This window comes from Euprymna scolopes, chromosome 13 (genome assembly GCF_053919585.1).
Source record: "Euprymna scolopes isolate OS-2025 chromosome 13, ASM5391958v1, whole genome shotgun sequence".
NCBI lineage: Eukaryota > Metazoa > Mollusca > Cephalopoda > Sepiida > Sepiolidae > Euprymna > Euprymna scolopes.
Genome location: NC_136494.1, coordinates 15,868,062 through 15,892,672, shown reverse-complemented (window position 1 = coordinate 15,892,672; position 24,611 = coordinate 15,868,062). Strand labels below are relative to the sequence as shown.

At 30.8% G+C, this 24,611-nt stretch overlaps 1 protein-coding gene across 1 annotated transcript in view; it reads right to left on the bottom strand.

The window, feature by feature from the left end:
* Window positions 1–24,611, bottom strand: part of LOC145291944 (protein lev-9-like) — a 1,240,163-nt gene that overhangs the window by 189,756 nt on the left and 1,025,796 nt on the right. The window contains exon 14 of the mRNA XM_080137869.1: window positions 15,477–15,568. Coding sequence (XP_079993995.1) covers window positions 15,477–15,568 — 92 coding nt within the window. The remainder of the gene's footprint in view (window positions 1–15,476; window positions 15,569–24,611) is intronic.

The window sequence follows — 24,611 nt, the reverse complement described above, 5'->3', positions numbered from 1 at the left end:
ATAATTGGCCGAAACGTCGTGAAACAACAATGAAAAAGATGAGGATAAATGTCCGCAATAAATAAATGAATAGTATTAATCTCAATAAGCATTCCAATTGATTATATAATATCTTCTTTTAATGTTATTAATGTTAATATTCCTGATAGTTATGCAAATTCCTTTTGTTAAATAAACATTCTGATACAAAAAAATGTTGAACCATCGATACCAGCTGAAGTGAAAATTATGTAAATTACAATTTCTCATGAGCCAATGATTAAATAATAAAAAATAAAAATAGGAGGAAAAACGGAAAAAAATTTTTTTTTACATTTTTTTACTTTTTTTTTTTTGCAAGGGAAATTTAAAGTGATTTTAATTCCTCTTGGCAAGTCTATAATTATAGTTGTAACTCTTGGCTGCAAGAATGACTTGACGTACACGTTTTTCTCTGAGCGTTTTCTGGAATGATTGATACTTTTATCTGAATGACCATTCTTCATTGTCTTGCAAAACCATTCATTCTCTCAGACAAATCTTCGTGTAGAAACGAAACCAAAATGACTACCAATATGTTTTTTTAGTTTCACGATTGTGTAATAATCGTTGTTATTTTTTAAATACAAATTTGGTTAAATTTCCACCTAGAATTTATAAATAATTAAAAATAACAAATATTTATTCAATTTGTACTATTTGTATCACCGTCTAAACAGATTTTTAAATTTTGAATAAAAACTGAATTAAAACATGCTTCGTTGTCAATCCCACTTTTAGGGAGAGGCTTTACACAACAGTCTTTTCTCGTAAGGAGTAATCTTTTCTCTTTCCTAAAACCCTTTTTCACAAAGAAGACGTTACTTTTTGTTGTATTATTGTAACACAGACGGTGCTCGCATGAGCTCCACTTTTTAGTTCCTCCTTGTAAAACATTAATGACAGGAACTCATTTTGCTACCACATCGAAATACTGGCAAGATGAATTGGAACAAATACCTTAGAGTATTCTGTATCCCAAGTCATCATTTGACAATGCATGGAGTATCGTTGCCACATATGGGCTGGTGCATCTATACTATTTTCTCTCTCTCTCTCTCTCTCTCTCTCTCTCTCTCTCTCTCTCTCTCTCTCTCTCTCTCTCTCTTTCCGAAAAAACACAAGATACGAAACCTGGGAGGATTTAGAACAGAGATTAAACGTGAAATTAAACCGAATTACTTAAAGTTGAGGAATAGATAAAACATATAAAATATTAAAGTCAATTCTCATTAATTTAGAATCATGTCCGGTTTCAAGATACTTCAGGTTAAACTTGGATCTTTTGCATGCGAAGCAAGCACCCTGCCATTTTAACAACCATAACCCTAACCACACACAAACCGAAATCGAGATAGATACAAAAAAAAAAACAGGGATGGGAACAACACAAAAGAGCAGGAAAGTTCCTAGAGGAGCTTAAACAGGAATATATGGACAAAGATGCTTCACTCCAATGGCTCAAGAGCGGGAGACTTCCATTTGATGAGGAAAGACTCATTATAGCCAGTCAAGATCAGGGCTTACTCACAAATGGATTAAAAAAAAATGGCGGGCCTACAAGCAAATGGCCAATGCCGGTTTTGCCACTCAGCAATTGAGAGTCCAAGCTACCTAATGTCTGCATGTCCAATCTTATTGGCAGATGGCCTTTATACTGCCCGTCACAACAAAGTATATAAGTACCTCCATTGGAAGATCTGTGGAGAGATGCAACTTGGCAGAGCAACGAACATCTGGGAACATGAACCACCACCGATAACATCAAATGGAAAAGTGATCGTGTTCTATGACAAAGACATACAGGCGGGCCGATACATAAAAGACAAGGCTATCAAACCAGATATTGTAATATGGAACAAGCCCGAAAGAACTGCGATGTCACAGTCCCAAATGATTTTGGCCTTAATAGAGCTGAACGGGAAAAAATAACAAAATATCAGGACCTAAAAAATGATCTAAAAACGACATGGTCTCTGAAAGAAATAAACATCATACCGGTTTTGATAGGAGTAACTAGCTTAATAAAAAAAGAACCTTCAGAAATACTTAGAAGCAATCCCTGGAAGACCAAGCTGTAACGAGATACAAATAGCAGCCATAAAGGGAACAACATCTATTCTTAAAAGAGCCCTCGGATATAAATTTAAATCATAACAGAATCAAGTGTTAGCTCCAGGAGGGATTAGCTCCCTTGATCTCTTAAAACTGACTGAAGTTAAATAAAAAAAAAGAAGAAAATCTATTAACTTACAGAGATCAGTTAAACCACGACGAAATCCGATAACGAAATGTACCTACTTTGTTGTTTGACTGAAAATAATTTATACATTTATATTTTTTATTTGTTATTGTATTGATATTAAAAATCTTTTTTTCTATTTACAGGGTGACCAAAAAAAAAAAAAAAAAACGGGCCCGACTCTAATTAGGCCCAGTTTCTTAGTGTTTTGTCCAAAGGAAATGAAACTTTGGTCATAACTAGTTTATTATATTCAAAACATCGCATCAAAACACTAGCGTCTTTGGCCTTTTTTTTCTCCGTTCTACAGCATATGTTCTAGGTGGCCTCCATTTAGCTTTTGTTTTTTGGGGGGCACCCTGTATTTAAGAAGAAAATACGACTTTGTTATATATGGGTCGTTTATCTGCAAAAGAGCTAATTTGCATTTTATTTTAAACATTCATTTTAATAAATCCACTTTTTTTTTAGGTTTTCTTATGGGATGATCATCTTTAGTTAACTATCGCGTGTAATTATATTCATGCAGATATTCTACATGATTTATACTTGCATAATATTTGCGTAAAATGTTATAGTAAACACGAACCACTTTCTGTATATATTTATGTGTGCATATACATATACGGCATAATAGCGGTGACACACCGGTTCTCGTCAGATCACCGAAGTTAAGCAACGTTGAGCCTTGTTAGCATCAGATGGGTGACCATTTGGGAATTCTAGACGCTGTATGTGTTCCCCAATTATCTCAGCATTTGTTTCTGTCCGTCCTAAACATGCACTTCACTCGCCACTGGTATTTAACATTATCCACTCAAGACAGGTGTCGTTGGAGATTGCGCACCTCCTGCCACAAAAAATTTCCCGCGCAGGCAACCTTACGGTGAGTATCCGTAGTCTCTAAAAGTCTGAAGGAGCATTTGACTCCTCTGTCAAATATGGAACTTAATATATAGGGTATTCGAACCAATGCGAAACTTTATATTTGTGTTTTAGCAAGAAAAAAAATCGGCGCAAAGTGTGAAAATTAAAGAAATGGAATTTGCCTGTTGAAGGTCGAAGACAGCATTACGAATATGCATGCGTAATGTAATAGCTATTTGTTTCTGTTTGAATTTTTAGTCTTGCAGCATACATGTCTTCATAGCTAAGGCATTAACGTCAAGGGAAAAACATAAATCATAAGCTAAACGTTTCGGTTTCTAGTCTGGGTAGTGGCGCATGACTATATTTTGTAACTTTTTAAATCATTACTATATATTGCGTCTAATATGATTATAAATACTAAATCTGCATTAATAAAAATATCCTATTTAAGCGTATTTTACGACCGGGCAATGCTGGGCGGCCTACTTATATAGCATGTTAACATTTGTAGGTAAAATATTAAATAAAAATTAAAAGATTTTGTTTTAATTTTCAAATATACGTAAAATGCTATTGTATTATAATTAGGTCCAAATTCATTTATATCTGTATTTATGTATTTTTTTAAAGAAATGTTCTTGATATGTTGATATTGGTTGATCCCAAAAATCCCCTGATCTAAGCCCTTCGACTGTTTTTTTTTGGGGGGAGGGGGTATTTGAAGTCAAAAGTATTCAACCACCGCCTTCGATCTCTTGAATTAAAACGGGTTATTTGTTCTGAAATTGCTGCTATTCCACTCGAAATGATCCATCAAGTTATTGACGACTTTCCTGAACCTCTACATACGTGTTTGCAAACTTTTTTTTTACACGGTGGTCACCACTTATCAAGGCCCGGAAGCCACTCAGGGATAAGGGTTATTGCAAGTACATTACGTTAGTGTGGAGATTTGATGAAGTGTTTACTTAAGGGGGCGGTTCATTAGGAATTTGTTTACGTTGGACTTGAACACATCCAGGTGGTAGTCAGGTGGGAAGCAGGCAGACGGAACAGAGTTCCACAGGCGTGCAGTTCTAAGAAAGAAGCTTTGTTCATGGAATCTACGTTTTGATTTAGATAAAGAGTGGGAGAAGTTTTTCACAGTGGATTCAGCTAGACGGGTGTTTTTCGTGAAAGATTGGCGAGGGGGGACCAGAGATTGGAGTTCAGACGAGCACCTGCCATGGAAATAACGATAAAACAAGGATAGGCTCGCAACGTCTCTTCTGTGGGAGAGAGGTTGCAGGGAAGAGAAAAGGGCATCCCCCACTAAGCCACGAAGTATATTTTGTACTCTGTCAAGGCAGGATAGACTGTTTTTAGTTTTGGTTTAAATAATTATTCATTTTGGTGTCTTAAACCCCTCCACCCTTATCTTTTGCTGATGAGGAGATTATGTTCGAAGAAAAAACCTTTATCAATTATTTTCAATTTAATAAAATTAATATCGCTTCCGAAACGATCGTACACTAAAGTTGATTTTGTTTGTCGTTCCTTTTGAAACTGATTCATAATTTACAATTATTAATCTTTTTACTTATATATATATATATATATATATATATAATTCACAATTTACAATTATCAATCTTTTTACTTATATATATATATATATATATATATTTTGAGTAAAAAGATTAATAATTCTAAGCCACAAATTGCAAGTCATAAACATACTCACACACACACACATATATATATTATTTTGTTTAAAATATAATATACCACTGACACATGTTTCGTTGTCTACGACTCCTCAAACTACTTGATCAAATGATGTGACCTTCGTAAACATGACATGATTTTTAGAATATGACATTTTCATTCTCTAACAGGTATGCACACCATAAAGATTTTTCTGCATTTTTTTTTTTTTTAATTAAGTTGAATTCTGGACTTGTACCGATTATTTCTTTGTTTTTTTCTGATTTCTTCATCTTTTTTTTCTCATTAATTCTAACTATAATCTCCTCTTATTCTTCTTCGAACTAACAAGTGGTTTCTTCCCTGGGGTTCGATTAAACAACCCTATTTCTTGCAGTCGTCTAGAAACAGTCTGTCTTGACACATTAATACATGAGGTGCTATTCATAACCCTTGTAATTTCTGTGCAAGACTTAAAATGGTCCTTTAATGATATATGCTGCATTATTTGATCTTCCGAAGTTTGCGAGGTTTGCCGATTTTATAAGTACTAACTATTTTGCCAGTATCATTGTAGGATTTAACAACCCTGCCTACAACACTCTTGGAACGTTTCACTTTCTCTGGAATCTTTCTAATGGTGTGCTTTTCCTTGCGTAGCTTCACAATAGCTTGTCTCATAAAGTAATCAAGTTTTGGGTGTTTAACCTGATGCAACGTTTACAAATAACTAAGTAAAACATATTCTTTAGAGGAAATCAAAATATTTGACTATAGAATACTCTTTACACTGTTTTTCTCAATTTTGTCTCTTATTTTTTGATGTCCCTATTTTGAAAATAAATAAATAATTGCTATAATTCTTTTTCTATCCTTTGCAAATGATTCAAATTTTAGTATGTTATTATGGATGATAACGACTACCAGTTGTCAAAAGTTCAGCTTTTCAGAGTTATTATTTCTAACAAAAATTAGGTTTAAATTCTGTCCATTAGTTTTGAACGCTACTGTGTGTGTGTATATATATATATATATATATATATATATATATATATATATATATATATATATGTTTGTGCGCATGTATATAGATATATATACACACAAACATATATAGATATAGGATTAGCCTGGGTGCCCGGGTGTTTGGAGGTGTGTGTTGAGCAAAAAAAAAAAAAAAAAGTTGTAGTAGGCAGGCAGGCTCGAACCCGTATCACAATGGAGCAAAAGAACGTAAAAAAAACAAAAAAACCCAAAACGTGACGTCTTTGCCGTTGCTTCCATCGCCAAACCGGAAGTGGCGAATGTTTAAATTAAGGATAGTCAATCGAAAATAGGAGATGACTTTCGACAATATCGGCGAAAAAAGCGACCCTTCCCTGCAGAAAAGTTCCTAGTTGAGAGTGAAGGAATCAATGTTTTCAGCCAATTCTTCGATATTTGTCGTATGAATGGTCGCGCTTCAAAACGATATCGATATCATGAAAATCCACTGTCCCACTCGAAAGTTGTAGGCAGACATACAGGTGATATTTATATTATAGATATTCACATTTGTAGGTAGGCAATAAAATAACTATTAAATAAAGAAAATATTTTTTTAATGTACCTAGAATGCTATTTCATTATAATTAGGTAAAATTTCACTTATATCTGTATTTATGCATTTTTTAAAGGAAATATTCTTTACATGGTGATATTGGTTAGCCCGAAAGATCCCTGATCAAAACCCTTTTGATTTTTTTTTTTTTTGGGGGGGGGGGGTATTAAGCCATCGCGCCTGATCTCTTGAATTAAAACGAGTTATTCATTCTGAAAGTGTTTCTGTTTCACCCGAAATGCTCCATCGAGTTCTTAAAAACTTTCATGAACGTCGAATATTGTGTTATTTGAACGATTTAACATTTAAGGCGGCGTGATATAAAATGGCATGCTTAGTATATTTTTTAAAAAATTTGTTTTTTCATTGTTATTTAATCATTTTGAACAGCAAATGTGTCAGATCATTTGTGTGTGTGTGTGTATGTATATATATATATATATATATATATATATATATATATATATATATATATATATATATCCCCGAAACAGTGTTTCATGGTAAACAACTGATGATCCCTTGAAAAATAAATCATTGGTATTATAGTAAATTCGAGAGCGAGTTGATGCAGTGATTGCAGGTGATTAAATGACTTACTGACTAGATGGTTTTCTAACGAATGATAAAAAATATTTTTTTGTATAGTTTTAAAGGTTAAAAACTTCCAAGACTATATATATATATATATATATATATATATATATATATATATATATATATATATATATATATATATATTGGATTTTCTATTATTGATTTTATTTATATATACTTTGTGAAATCGAAGAGTTTACAAATTTAGCTGGATGTAGATTTCGCGGTGCAAACTTCTGAAATGCATTATGTATTATATATATATATATATATATATATATATATATATATATATATTACATATATTTGGGATTTCCCCCTCCTCTTTTTTTTTAAGAAGAAGAAGACAACTCCTTATTTCCTGAGCCATGGATGGGCAACGTGTCGAGGCATGCTGCGGCAGAATAGATGCTGGTAATTGCGCGAAAGATGAGGAGGGTGACGATGATTAAGTCAGGCAGGGATGTGACAATTTCCGAATTCCTTGCACAAGTTTTAATGTGCTACATGTCCCCATCAATTAACGTCGTCATATTGTGTGACATGGCAAACGGAATAAAAAACGGGGAAGGAAAAAAAGCGAGAATGAAGGCTAAGGGGTTGATACCAATTATTTCGCTTCTGGTAAGTGATTGAAGATGTGTGAACTGCATTGAACAAATGAAAGGGTGAATAAAAATGGTGGAGAGGTGATAGATTGGAACTGAACATTCCATAAAAGAGGTAATAAATAAGAATAAGTTTTTTTTTAGAAGGATGTCATTACTTATCAAAGCTTGAAGACCACTCGAGGATAAGTCGCCCTGTTCTGGTTTGCAACAAACACTCATCTATCTACAACCGCAATTATCAATGTCTCTTACTCTCTGTCTGCGCCTAAAACTAAACGAAAACATCGTTAGCAAAGTATCTTTCCTAGAACTGCTCGTGTGTAAAAAAAACAATACCACGAATCTGCTTCCTAGCTGACTACAACACGGTCGTTTTCAAGTTCAATGTAAACAAGTTCTTGATGAGCGGTCTTCTTAAATAATCAAATCTCATCCAATTTCCACCATTGCCGATCATTACTGAAATGTTCAACCCTTACCCTTGAGTGACCTTTGGGCTTTGATAAGCAGTGACCCCTTAGAAAAATATATAATCATACGTGTATCGATGTTGCACAATGGGTTTTCACTAGGAGTGTGCTTAACAAGGATCTAAGGGTATCCCACCCTTAATGGCTGCGATCCTTTGTCTTCGATCTGCAGAAGCGTTGGTGATTATTTGTAGCTAAACCCTTGAGGTCTCTTTACATCTTTGAAGTCTTGATAATCACTTCAAAATAAGAAATAAAACAAACTAGTTGTAGAAACCTACCCCAATAAATGTCACGGTAATATTTATTGGGTGAGTTTCTTCACAATTTTGTTTTATTTCTTATTTGGAAGTCTTTGTCGAATCTTCAAAGATATCGTAGCCATTTTTCTTGTTTCTCGGTAGGGCTTAATATTACTTGGTTTTCAAACCGAATAAACATTTTACATAAAAAAAACACTAAAAACTTATCCAGTTTGGTTGAGAAAGTAACTTATCTTGCCTTTGATAACATTTGTTATATATTTGTTTTTGACAACTTTTTCGTACCTCTGCGGATTGTAATACCGACTTTATTGCTTGCCTTTCAGTGATCAGTTGATGGCAAAAGGGGGTGGATGAAGAAGCAGGGAGGAATAGGGAGGTTACTGCTTCGGACTGGTGTCGTCCCGGACTATGTCGGATTCGTTCATGTCGTTTCGAAGCTCTGGTCTCTATTGTTTTTTTTCTTGATCACCTCGTGGTCCTATATCGTCCTATGCTAAACCGATCGACCAATCGAATTATAGGGTTATGTTACCACGCTGGTGTACTAAGACTAACTTAGACACAGTCTAAACAGTTGAAAAGTTTAGACTCGCATAGCGACATCGTCGGGGTGGTTGGAGGTGGGTAGGTTGTCACACTTCATTTAAAAAAAAAATCACGTACCAAACCACTGATCTGATCCGACCAGTATGAATCACAGCATTCAGTTGAAGAAGAGCGTTGCTTTATTGTTTTTAAACTTGGGAATCACCACTTATCAACGCCTGAAGGCCACTCGAGGATAAGGGTTCATGAATGTAAGGTGATGGTGTAGTAATCGTTAATGGCGTAAATTGGGTAGAATTTAATTATTTATGGGGACGACTTAACAAAAAATTTGTTTAGATTGGATTTGGAGGCTACAATGTTGTATTCAGCCGGGAAGCAAGCAAGCGAAACAGTGCTCCAAAGGCGGGCATACATTCAAAGTGAAGCTGGCGGTTCGAACTCCGAAATTTCGTTCGACTACCAAGGCAAGAAAAGGCTTTAGGGTTTCGTTTGAATAAAGAGTTGTTTAACCGCAGAAACGTTCAACGACGAGGTATTACTGTATTAATAAGTTTTTTTTTTTTAGAAAAAAATGAAATATTAATTAAGATTAAAAGATCAGATTTTGCAATTAATGGGTTTTTTTATCGATGTGTTATGATGCTGGCTGCTTTCGTATTCAATCGATGAGAATAACATAAAATAAATTATTAGATTGACAAGAAAGTTCTTACGGAATTTTTAATTTTGGTTTCAAATGATGTATTTCCAAATAAGTTTCCGTTGGAATACATTTACTTTATATATTATTTTAAAGAGTGTTTTTTTTTTCGCTCTATCTAATCATTTTAATGTCTTCTTTTCAGAACATTGAATACAAGATGGAAAAAAGCAAATTCGCACAATTTTCTTATTTCAATTCAAGCTAGGCCGAAAAGCTGCTGGGACCGATCGCGATATCATTGACGCGTTTGGGCCAGGAACCACTACTAAACGTACAGCACGATGGTGGTTTAAGAATTTTTGTGGTGGCGACGATAGTCTTGAAAATGATGAGCGTAGTGGTCGGCCATCGGATGTTGACAACGGTCAATTAAGATCCTTAGTCGAAGACAATCCACGCACAACTGTTTCGGGAACTTGTTTTTGAATTAGATATAACGTATACGACGATTTCCAACCACTTGGGAGAGATTAGAAAGACAAAAAAAACTTGATAAATGGATTCCTCACGAATCGAACGACCCCCCCCCAAAAAAAAACGCCGTTATGAAATGTGATCTTTCCTTCTTTTACGCAACAAGAACGACCCGTTTCTCAACCGAGTTGTGACTTACGAAGAAAAGTGGGTTCTTTTTAATAACCGATGATGCTCAGCTCAGTGGTTAGACGCCGAGGAAGCTCCATGATACTTCACTTCCCGAAGCCAGAGTTGTACCAAAAAGTTTATGCTGACTGTTTGGTGGTCTCAGACCGGTTTCATCCGTTATAACTTTTTGAATGCATGTGAAATCATTACGATGGTGAAGAATGCAGCAGAAACTTCGAGAACGACACCCAGCATTAGTCAACAGAAAAGGCCCAATTCTACTCCATGACAACGTCCGATCGCACGTTGCTAAACCGAATCTGCAGAAGTTAAACGAATTGGGTAATGAAACTCTGCCTCATCCGCCATACTCTCCAGGCTTCTCACCCACCGATTATCACTTTTTCAAACACCTTCACAATTTTCTACGCTAGAAATGCTTCAAAAACCTAAGCGATATCAAAAGCACCTTTAGCGACTTCATTGCCACCAGAACATCAGATCTTTACGTTACTGGCATACACACACTTGTTTTGCGTTGGCAAAAGTGTGTTGATTCTGCTGGTGCTTATTTCAATCAATTTTGGTTTGAGCCGAGATATGTTCATCTGAATTTAAAAGTTAAAACCGCAAGAACTTTCTTGTTTACCTGATACAAGAAACAGACGGAATCCATTTGTCTGTAGTATTCCCTGCACTTCAGATCTGTTTGCTCCAGTTAAAGAAACAAAAACAAAACTCTTGAAGAAGCAATTAACAATTTTCAAGTAGAGCTCAGACGTCAGCTAAAAGCAAACATTGTCTCTGATCCAGTAAGACGATCAAACGCGAAATGAAGAGATTTGAACTTTCTTTATTGTCCAGAAGGAGACACATACACATATTCGCACGCACGCACACATACATTCACACGCTTTATTGTCCATAAGGAGATACACACTCGCACACACATGCACGCACGCACGCTTGTTCACACACACACACACACGTACCTCGGCACACGTATATAGTTAATTGAAGATTAAGTTGGAAAGAAAGGCAAGATGTTTGTAATGAGATTTATGCGAAACTAAAGTTTCTTTTATATTAATTGAGGATGATTGAAGTGAAAACTTCAAAGTTTGAACACTTCATTTAAACTGAGAAATCCTCTAAAATAAAAACGCTTCTTTCAATTACGATTTGGTTTTCTTTTAAAATAACTCATTTGGTTGCTTTTTTGTTTGTTTGTTTGTTTTCTTTTACGGCATATCTCCTCTTTTTTCTTTTCTTTTTTTTTTTTTTTTAGATATTTAATGCCAAACCCAGCGTTTAAAAAAAGAGCTTACGATTTATTTCTTTAAAAAATAAATATTTGTAAATTCATACATGATTTGTATACTTGCACACAATTGTATTAGGCCATTTTGTTTTTATTACTGCGTCATTGCTTCTCAAGGCCATGGTGCAATTCGAGGATAAAGGTTAAAGGATTGCTGTTTGGACGATTCTCACCACCATAAGAGGATTGGAAACAGTGAATGGAATATCCCGAAGACTGCTTTAAAGGCTTCATTTTTCAACACTTCAATAAGTATTTATTTACATTAGACTAGAACACAACCATTTTGTAGTCGGCTGGGGAGCAGCCATGTTGTATCCTATTCCACAGATAGGATATATTAGGAAAGAAACTTTGTTCATGGAAGTTCTGTGTGACTTTTGGTAGAGAGATAGAAAGAAAGAAAGGAAAGTTATTTGCTGTGATAGTAGCTGGCCGAGTTCTTGTGAATGTTTTTCTAGAAGGGAATCAGGGATGGTGGCTCAATCTAGATCGTACCCTGAACCCAAAGACATAGCAGAGATTGGCTAGCAACATCTCTTCTGTTTTAAGGAGGATATAAAGGCGAATAGACAGCAAAGTTGATTTTGAACTTTTTCACGGCAGAATAGAGTCAACCGAGCGGTTCCTCCCAGCGGGGTAGAGGGGGCGATTTCTGGAACGACTGTTACGTCACAGGAATTACAATCAGAATCAGCTCCCTGAGGGCTCACGATAAAACGATAGGCACATCCCTTTTAGATAAATGAGGGCATATGTTATCTACTTGGTGAGTTTTCTATTCGCATTGTTGTGTTTTCGTCCGCATTAATTCTCTCCTAAGAATGAATTATTTAAACTGGGATCATTGGTGCCGGAATTTAATGTAGTATGAAATTTATTTGGATATAAAAGACGAATAGATAGCAAAGTCCATTTTAAACTTTGTCACGGCAGAAAAGAGTCAACCGACCGGCACCTCCCGAGATACAACAGCAGTACTCCATCTTAGAATGTATTTGGTTCCTATATATGTGGAGGACTGCATCAGGAATTAAGGATTTTTTTTTGTAGCAACTGTAACAGACATGATGTAAGTTTTTCGTTTAAGGTTTGCGATCTAACAAACGACACAAAAATATACACAAAGAAACTTACTCCAATAAACGAATCCTAAATAAAAGTGTTTTTACTGAATACAGTATTCATATTTGTTTTTTTTGTTGTTTTTTACAAATAAGTCACAACTTATAAAGGTCCGGAGGCCACTCGAGGATAAGGCTTAACAAGCGTACAGTGGTCAATGGGTCAATGTCGTAATAATTATTAGTAGTGGAAATTTGATAAATTGGATTACTTAAGGGGAACGACTCATCAAGAACTTGTTTACGTTGGACTTGAAGATGACCATATTATAGTCAGCTGGAAAGCGGGCAAACGGAAGAAAGTTCCACAAGTGTGCAGTTCTAAGACAGAAAGTTTGTTCACGGAATCTAAGATTAGGTTTAGGCACAGATAAAGAGTGGGGGGAATTATTGATAGTGTTTTCAGCTAGACGAGTGTTTCTTGTGAAAGTTTGGCGAGGGGGGACCACAGATTGGAGCTCAGACGAACATTTGACATGAAAATAACGATAAAACAGAGACAGGCGAGCAACGTCTCTTCTGTTTCGTCTAGTTACAACCATGAGTTACTATTGCTTACTGGAGAGAGTAATTTGATTTGTCCGTGTCCGGTGGGGGGAGGGTGTCTGGAACGGCACATGAATTACAATCAGAATCAGCTTTCTGGGGGCTACACGATAAAACGATAGGCACACCTTCTTTAGATAAATGAGGGATATGTTATCTGTTTGGTGGGGATATGTTATCTGCATTGTTGGGGTTTCGTCCGCATTAATTTTCTCCTAAGAATGAATTATTTAAACTGGGACCTTTGATGCTGGAATTTAATGTTGTATGAAATTTATTTTGACATTGAAGAAGCATTTTACAGCCTCGAAACATTGAGCTGGCACAACCTGTCCGTCGTCGATGAAGATCGGATCCCAACTTTTTGCGACCGTCGCTAATTTCAACTAAGTTGCAAATTTTCCCTCATAAACGAAAACTGATAGCGTGATAGATATAGAATGGAAGAAAAGGAGAAATAGGAAAGGCATTATAGATAGACACACACTCTTTAGATCAATAAGTTATTATAACGTCTGTGACGTCTACTTCGCGAGTCTTATTTTAGATTTCATGTCTATTTCCTGACGTCATTTCCGTTAAATATGAAAATGCTCAAAGTGCACTCCGTATGAAATGAGGAATAAGCACATTTGCTTTTTTTTATAAAAATTGAATTCTTTTATTTGAACATATGAAGAAGCGTTTTAAGAACTCGAAAGTCGAGCTGGTCAACTGTATCGCACTTCTAACAAAATATGTGATAACTCTTGTGATGACGAAAACAACCCGACGAAAAAGAGACAGAGAAAAACATATATTATTTGTTATTAAATTTAAACAGATTTTTCTGAATTTTACTTTTAAGGAAACCAACATTGATCTGACCTTTATTTTTTAAACCCTGTTGCCTTCGCCTTTCCTAACAACTGTCAGCCTGAGTTAGGCGAAGAGTACCTACATTCGCCATGTTTTCCATAACACATTTTTTTACATTTTACTTACTTAAAAGGACACGGGAGGTTGGATATAAGGCTCCCAAACGTGAGGAGTTGGGCTTTCCTCCTCTCCCCCAAATGGCCTTATTGTTTCACACGTCTGTAAATAATTTTCTTATCTTCCTATATGCATCTAAAAGTAAATAGAAATTCCATGTGCAAAGTTCCTTTCCAAAAACTATCCGTATATGGAACACAATACTGCGGACTGCTTTCCAGTTGACTACAACATTGTTGTTTTTAATTACAAAATTTATTGAACCATCCTCTGAAATAATCACTTTCTGCTAAGTTTCAACATCGCTACCAGTCATCATGTTGTTGTCTCAATGTCAGTACAGCCTGGGAAACAGAGAGGGAATTCCGAAGTCTAACAATTACAGGGAATAAAATACCAGAATTGAAAGCTTTCTGGCATCTAGATGACTCAACACTGAAGAGGCGGAATTTTGCTCTTTGTTGGGTTAGTTACGAGTATGTACGTCGAGATTACACAAGTGTTATGAAATCATCAGAACACATTTCATTAAATTGCTTGTAGAACAGACATACGGTGCAATACTGCGATGATGAAACAGAAATTTGAGCTTGGTCGATAGTGCAGGACCTATTTAGATTCGAGACTTTTTTTTTACCTTAAAAGTGAGAGACTGGTGGTAGATCCACTAGCCCAGATGTAGCAACAATTTTTGTAAACATATAGGTTAGTTTCTGGTATGAATAATTTTCTAGCACGATAGAGGGAGCCCACTTTTTTTGGAGTATCCTTAGCAATGTCCTCATTATATTTGTGTCAATTTTTGTTGACTGGAGTTTGAAGGATAGGCTCTCAAGTAGAGTGTTATCCTCAGTTGAAAGGCTTTTTTTTTTTTTTTTAACAACTGTTAAAGGAAAGCAGTTTAATCTTAGCAGCATTAAATGTTACCATGCAGCAACATTGGAGAAATATTATTGTTGTTTAGTTTTTTTCCAATGCAAAAACTTTGACACCAGGGTCGGAAACTTGGTCTGAGAAGTCAGTACACCCGAGGAGGGGCACTCTGAGCTGCAAAAAGTGCTTGAGCAGACCCGTCAGCATTCCTTAGTGAGAGCACCCTAGGCGATTAGCAATAAATTAACTCTTCCTCACAGAGAGAAGGCAAGGCTTAGGAGGATGAACTGCACAGAACGAAACTCCCATCGCAAAATCAACAGGGAGCTGATCATGACAGGAATGGTCTAATCTCTGTTGATTTGGAGGGCGCAGGAATGGGTGTATTTTTTTAGAGACAAAGATGAGATATAATAATGAAACCGAAAAATGTTACGAACCCCAACATTTGGGTGGCTGATGGCTCCAGCTTCCATTTTGTAAACACTGGGTTGAAAAAGAAGGGCCATCAAACGTTGTGCGCACATTACACCTGGAAAGAGAAATAAAATTAAAATATTAATGTCGGTTCAAATCTGAAATAGAAAGGTATTTATGAAAAGACTAGCGGGCGGGAGGCGCCGGCTTTGCCCGGCGTAAAATACGCTTAAATATGATATTTTAATTAGTCCAAATTTCATATATATTATTATGGAGTAGTGATTTCAAAAGGGGAAAAAAAAGCATTTGGGTGCCATCAGCTAGAATCGAAACCGAAACTGTGGCATTCAAAGCCGGTGATGTTACCACTGTACCAACGTGACGCGCATACAAACAGATGAAAAATTGAAAATTAAAAATAGACTAAGATGAATGTAAAAAAATGTTTAATGATTTTTTCAATTCTTACCCATTTTTGGACCCCTTAAAAACAATTTTAACCAGCTACAAACCCATAAAAGAACGACCCGTAAAACATCCAATCATTTGGGGCCCCTAACGCAACTCTGTAGCCTTTAATTTCGGAGGAGATAGAGTTTTAAAATATGGAAACAGACAGACAAATCGACAGGCATATAGCCGTTTATATATTAGATGTAAAATAATAATGACGCGTTATGCACATTGGCATCATAGCAGGTGCTTGCAAAACCAAAATCTCCGCTTAGTAAAACTGGAGTTGAATATCATATAAATATTAACTAATTCGCCATTTTTGTGGAGGATAAATTTCTATATTATTCTATTGTGTCCAGAACTTTTATTATACTAGCTGTTGCGAGCAATCCTTGCCCGAGAATATTTTGTTAATTTTATTATTAAAAAAATTTGTTACTCTAGCTAAATAGCCTTACAAAATGAGTTGAAAAACTAACGATGTCCATATTATAGAATTATTAACGGTTCTGGCCTGACGTTGCCCGGGTGAGTTCGTCACTTTTATTTTTGGTTTTATTTTTTAATTTTATTAAAATAATTTATCCTGGATAGCTGTCACGTTTTATTTTCACCCGTCAGGATTAATTATTGTTCTAAAATCGAATGTCACGGATGACAGCACTCTGCGTGCGTTTGTGTTTGCAGGGAGTAGAAATGCATGTTTTCCTATTTAATGGAAATGAACACTATAGGCAAGAGAAAGCACATCGCGTGATATAATATTTAAGAATTGTTTTATTTCTCCAGTATATATAACATAAAAAAATCTTGATATTGAAAATGGATTATATGTTCCAAAACAATTGTAAACCAATAAAGGAGGTTTACAAAATTTTAATCATTCGACAAGGAGTACAAATAAAACAAGAAAACCTTATTCCATGGAGTTTCAAGGAATGAAGTTCTTCTCGTCAGAGGGAAGAGGTTTGCAAAATACGCAATACATTTTGCAGGAAACAAATAATACGAAGTTTATCATATTTGTCATCGAAAAAAATCATTTAGAAGCTTCAGAGAGTTTGAAGGGATTCAAGGGAATTGAAAAAGCAGGAAACGGAAAAAGGATATGATAAAAATCCAATGGGAGAGACGGTAAAATCCAGAACAGGAAAAATCCCAAATGGGTCGCTCTCTCTCTCATATATATATATATATATATATATAAATATATATATATATATATATATATATATATATATATATATATATATATATATATATATATATAGATATATATATATATAAGATATATATAAGATATATATAAGATATATATATAAGATATATATATAAGATATATATAAGATATATATATATAAGATATATATATATATAAGATATATATAAGATATATATATATATAAGATATATATAAGATATATATATATATAAGATATATATAAGATATATATATATATATATATATATATATAAGATATATATATATATATAAGATATATATATATAAGATATATATAAGATATATATATATATAAGATATATATAAGATATATATATATATATATATATATATATAAGATATATATATATATATAAGATATATATATATAAGATATATATAAGATATATATATAAAAGATATATATATATATAAGATATATATATATATAAGATATATATAATATATATATATATATATAATATATATATATATATAAGATATATATATATATAAGATATATATATAAGATATATATATATAAGATATATATATAAGATATATATATATAAGATATATATATATAAGATATATATATATATAAGATATATATATATATATATAAGATATACATATATAAGATATACATATATAAGATATATATATATATAAGATATACATATATAAGATATACATATATGAGATATACATATATAAGATATATATATATATAAGATATATATATATATATCATATATACATATATATATATATAAGATAAATATATATATATAAGATATATATATATAAGATAAATATATATATAAATATAAGATATATATATATATAAGATATATATATATATATAAGATATATATATATATAAGATATATATATATATATAAGATATATATATATATATAAGATATATATATATATAAGATATATATATATATAAGATATATATATATATAAGATATATATATATATATATATATAAGATATATATATAAGATATATATATATATATAAGATATATATATATATATAAGATATATATATATATAAGATATATATATAAGATATATATATATAAGATATATATATATAAGATATATATATATATAAGATATATATATATATATAAGATATATATATATATATAAGATATATATATACATATAAGATATATATATATATATATATAAGATATATATATATATAAGATATATATATATAAGATATATATATATATATATAAGATATATATATATATAAGATATATATAAGATATATATATATATAAGATATATATATATAAGATATATATATATAAGATATATATATATAAGATATATATATATATATAAGATATATATATATATAAGATATATATATATATATAAGATATATATATAAGATATATATATATAAGATATATATATATATATAAGATATATATATATATATATAAGATATATATATATATATAAGATATATATATAAAAGATATATATATATATAAGATATATATATAAGATATATATATAAGATATATATATATAAGATATATATATATAAGATGTATATATATAAGATATATATATATAATATATATATATATATAAAATATATATATATAAAATATATATATATAAAATATATATATATAAAATATATATATATAAGATATATATATATAATATATATATATATATAAAATATATATATATAAAATATATATATATAAAATATATATATATAAAATATATATATATAAGATATATATATATAAAATATATATATATAAGATATATATATATATAAAATATATATATAAGATATATATATAAGATATATATATATAAGATATATATATATATATAAGATATATATATATATAAGATATATATATATATAAGATATATATATATAAGATATATATATATAAGATATATATATATATATCTTATATATATATATCTTATATATAAGATATATATATATATAAGTTATATATATATATAAAATATATATATATATATAAAATATATATATATATATAAAATATATATATATATATATATATATAAGATATATATATAAGATATATATATATAAGATATATATATATATATATACACATAAGATATATATATACATATATATATAAGATATATATACATATATATATACATATATATACATACATACATATATATATAAGATATATATACATATATATATATACATATACATACATACATATATATATAAGATATATATACATATATATATACATACATATACATACATACATATATATATAAGATATATATACATATATATATACATACATATACATACATACATATATATATAAGATATATATACATATATATATACATACATAAGGTATATATATATATACATATATATACATAATATATATATACATATAAGATATATATACATATATATATACATACATATATATATATACATACATATATACATATAAGATATATATATATATACATATATATATATATACATGCATATATATACATACATATATACATATAAGATATACATATACATATACATGCATATATATAAGATATATATACATATATACAAGATATATATATATACATATATACATACATACATATATATATAAGATATATATATACATATATATACATACATACATATATATAAGATATATATATATATATATACATATATATATATATATACATACATATATATAAGATATATATATATATATACATATATATATTAAGATATATATATATGTTTTTTTTTTACTATTTATGATTGACAGATTGCGTCGCGACAGAGGGCTTCTACTGATTCTCAATTCGTTTGAGATTTAAGGATATCATTCGAGCAACCTAGCATTTCTTTGTCAAGAAACAAAAGATTTTGATTTACACATTCTGGCATGCTGTTTATATTGTACAAAATAAGCAAGTTTTTGTTTATCTTTCAGGTTTGGGGAATTACAAAATTGTTATGCTTACTTTATGTTGTCATTTTCTTCTGCGGAGGGGGGGGGGGGTAAATTTGCTATTAGAAAAGAAATATGTTTTTTATTTCTATTTATGTTTTAATCTGAATCTAGAATACAATTTTAATTCAAATGGACTGGTTTTGTCACTAGAAATCTTAGTAATAAATTAAACAATGTTTTTTTGAACTTATGAGACGAAATTTGAGAGAATTAAATAATTTATTAAGACACACACACACATTATATATATATATATATATATATATATATATATATATATATATATATATATATATATATATATATATATAAATTCGTATTCCTGTCTGTTTGTTTCTTTGTTTGTTCACAATTTGATTAATATATACAAAATTTCATTTATTTCTATATGTAGTATGATATTTGCAAATTAAGAGATCACCTTATTTGCATATGGCATTAAGAAAAATCGATTTTACTAAATATCGGTATCTTAGTTAATGTTTTTAGCAAAAGAATTATTTTAAGTATTCTATTTAAAATTGTTATTTAATAAATTTTAAACAACAAGTATATTGATAGTATATTTAATTTAATTTATTTTGGAAATTATATTTCCAACAGCGACCATTTAAAAAATTTTTTTTAGAGTTATTTGCCCATAGATGCTATGCATAAAAAACAAACGTTCACCAAATATCATTTGGTAATTTCATTAAGTTTCTAGCTGGAGAAATAATTCCATGTAGATAGAAAAATGGTTGGCTTTTATTGGTTTTTAACAAAAAAAAAACACACTTACGAAAAAAAACTGAAAAGATTTAATTTGTTTGTCTTATTTTATTCCTTAACCGGCTATACAGAAATCGGTAAATTTTCCCCATGTAATCCAGCGTTTATTAGAAACATAAAACGACAAATAAAAAGCAAATCGAAAAGCCACTCCCTTTAAAAAAAAAAAAAAATCAAAATCGAAAATTTCCTTTATTTACAAAAAAAAAAAAACAGTAAAAAAAGTGCCCTCACAAAAACAGAAAGGTAAGTGTGTAGTTTTGCGGCGTAAATTATTTGACAGACAAAAGAATTATAAAACCTATTTATTTTCATATGAAACATTATTAGACCCAAAGTTTGAAATAAAACAAAAAAATTATTTTTATGTTTTTTTATCATTTTTTAATAGGCTAAATGTTTACACGTTTGGAATTGGGCTTTTTTAAGGTTTGACAGATTGGCCGTTTTAAGGCCAAAGTTGGCCTTTTTACGCTTTTTCATTACAAAAAAAAAAATATGGCGGCCAAAACCATAGTCCATGAAAGAGCTTAAAAAGGCCAATCTGCCAAACCTTAGAAAGGCCAAATTTTAAAAGCAATATAGCGGCCTTGAATAATAAATACAAATAATGAAAAAAGAAATAGTTTTTATATTTTCTCTCTGGCAAATAATTTACGCCGCTAAACTACACATTTACAAAAATACAAAATTAATGCAGGAATTAACGTTTATAAACGTTATTTTTTTAAGTTCACAAAATCATGAGTTTTCTTAGGACACCGATCTTTTCTGCCGAAATATCTGGTGGAGAGTGTATCAGATACTTCTTTTTTGGGGCGATTACATTTACATGTTTTTATCCATTCTTTTACTTTTGAAATTGTTGTGAGGGTATCCACGTTACCCATGATGAAAAGGAATTAGTATAGCAGCCGTGTTTCAAACGGAACTTCCTGTCAACCCAGGCAACGCCGGATACCCTTGCTAGTATATATATATATATATATATATATATATATATATATATATAGTCATGTTTCGTATTATTAGATTTATAAAAAAAGACAAAAACATTTACGTTTTTAAAAAGTAAACATTTTTTCTTTTTATGTTTTACTCATTTTTTTTTTTTATCACGAAAAAAATTTACAAAGATTTTTAGCGGAAAAAACAGTAGGATCGATTTGTCGTGCCTAAATATGACACGGATAAAGAACCAGCAGAAGTCATCAATGTACAACAAATCAAGGAAAGACATTTGTTGTGCTTTAATTTGCCGTACATAAACAGTACAACCGGTGTATATATATATATATATATATATATATATATATATATATGCATATATATAGATGTATGTATGTATATATATGTGTGTGTATATATATGTGTGTGTATATATATATGTGTACATATATATATGTGCATATATATATATATATGTGTATATATATGTGTGTATATATATGTGTATATATGTGTATATATATGTGTGTATATATATGTGTATATATGTGTATATATATGTATATATATGTGTATATATATGTATGTGTGTATATATATGTGTATTTATATATATGTGTATGTATATGTATGTATATATATGTATGTACATGTATATATATTTATATATATATGTATGTGCATGTATATTTATATATATATATATATATATATATATATATGTATGTACATGTATATATATATATGTACATGCGTATATATATATATGTACATGCATGCATATATATATATATATATATGTATATATAACAGCCCCCCCGGCGTTGCCCGGTCGTAAAATACTCTTAAATATATTTTAATTTAATCAGATTTAGTATCTATGATTATAGATCCAATGCTCTATTATTATATTGTACCCACTATTTAGTAGTGATTTCTAAAATTGAAATTAAAAAAAATTTTAAATAAGAATATGGTTTGTGCCCCATCAGCTCCAATCGAAAGCAAACATATAGCTTTCCAGCATTAATCACCGTCTAAGCTAAGCAAATAAAAACTAAAAGTATAAATGAATATTTGCGCGTGTATAAAAGTAACACGTTTAGTTGACTTACATCTGCCAATTTCTATTTTTATTCTGACTCTTTAGCAGCTATTTTACCGGCTAAAAGCATAATCGACATCTGCAGCAAAAATACCCATCTTGGGCACAATATTATTAGGAAGGTATGTATATATATATATATATATATATATATATATATATATATATATATATATATATATATATATATAAAGAATAATACGCATCCAGTAAAAGTGTTATATATATCAAGAATGATAAAGATCAAGCTCTAAGACATACGTGCGTTTCGATAAAACGAATCTTAGTGAAAATGTTAAAGTTTCGATTTAAAGAAAATCTTTACTGTTTTTTCTGTTCAAAATATAAAGGAAGCAGCGTTTTAAATCTAATTAGCGACTACGTGCACAAGAAAAATGCAATCGACCCTGATGGAAAGTACTTGTGGTTGCCTTAGTAAAAGTTACGATAACAAATTGATAAATTACAAACATTTAAAACATTTAAGCTTCTGCAGTTTATTGACTGTGCTGAAATAATGCTATTATTTAGAAACCAAGTCATAACAGAGCCCACAATAGATAATTACCCCCCAAGAAAAGCCTCACAATGGAAAATTTGCCCTAACTTGTAAAAAGCTCTACAATAGATAATTTATCCTAACCTATAACAGAGATCCCACAATAGAAAATTTGCCGCAATCTCCAACAAACGTCCCACTATAAAAAATTTGCACTCACAATAAAAATTTGCCTCAGCCCACAAAAAAAGCCGCACTACAAAAACCATACAATAGGAATTTGCGATAACCTTTAACAAAAGACGTACAGTAGGTGATTAACCCCAACCCCTAACAAAACCCTTACAATAGACAATTAACCCTAATCTCAAATAAAAGTTCTGCAAAATACAATCAGAACCATTAATAGGAATACACATTTTGTGTGTGTGTGTGTGTGTGTGTAATTTAGAAACAAAATGCAATAAAATTCTGCAATGAAAATTTAAACGTGGCTATCAATGGAATGGTTTTACAAATTTTAGCTACTTCACAAAAAAAATGAATAAGAATTGAGTATAAATGAACATAGCAGATATTCTCACGCGTTTTTATTCAGTGCCCGAAGTGGATGATATATGGAGAGAGAGAGAGAGAGAGAGAGAGAGAGAGGGAAGGGGAACTCCGAGAACATCAGATTAATAATAAATAACTTATGACAGGCTGTATAATAAAAAAAAATCAAAAATCAGAACACTAAAAATCAGGTTCCCAATACGAAAAGAAAAAAAAATGTACGCGTAGAAATTCTCAGATTTAGTAGAATTAAAAAAAAAACTGTCGATAAAAAATATTAATAACCAGTGTCATTTGCATCGTGTGATTATTTCAAAGTTAATTTAACAAGTAACCTTGGCTTTAGTTACATGTCAAATTTACAATAGCCATCGTGAATTTAAAAAAAAAATGTCCTTTCTCTTCTCTCATAAAATTCCTAATTCATTTTGAGTTGATGCGCAATGAAGATAATTACCGCAGGAAAACATTAAAATTACTTTCTCTCTCTCTCTCTCTCTCTCTCTCTCTCTCTCTCTCTCTCTCTCTCTCTCTCTCTCTCTCTCTCTCTCTGAAGTTT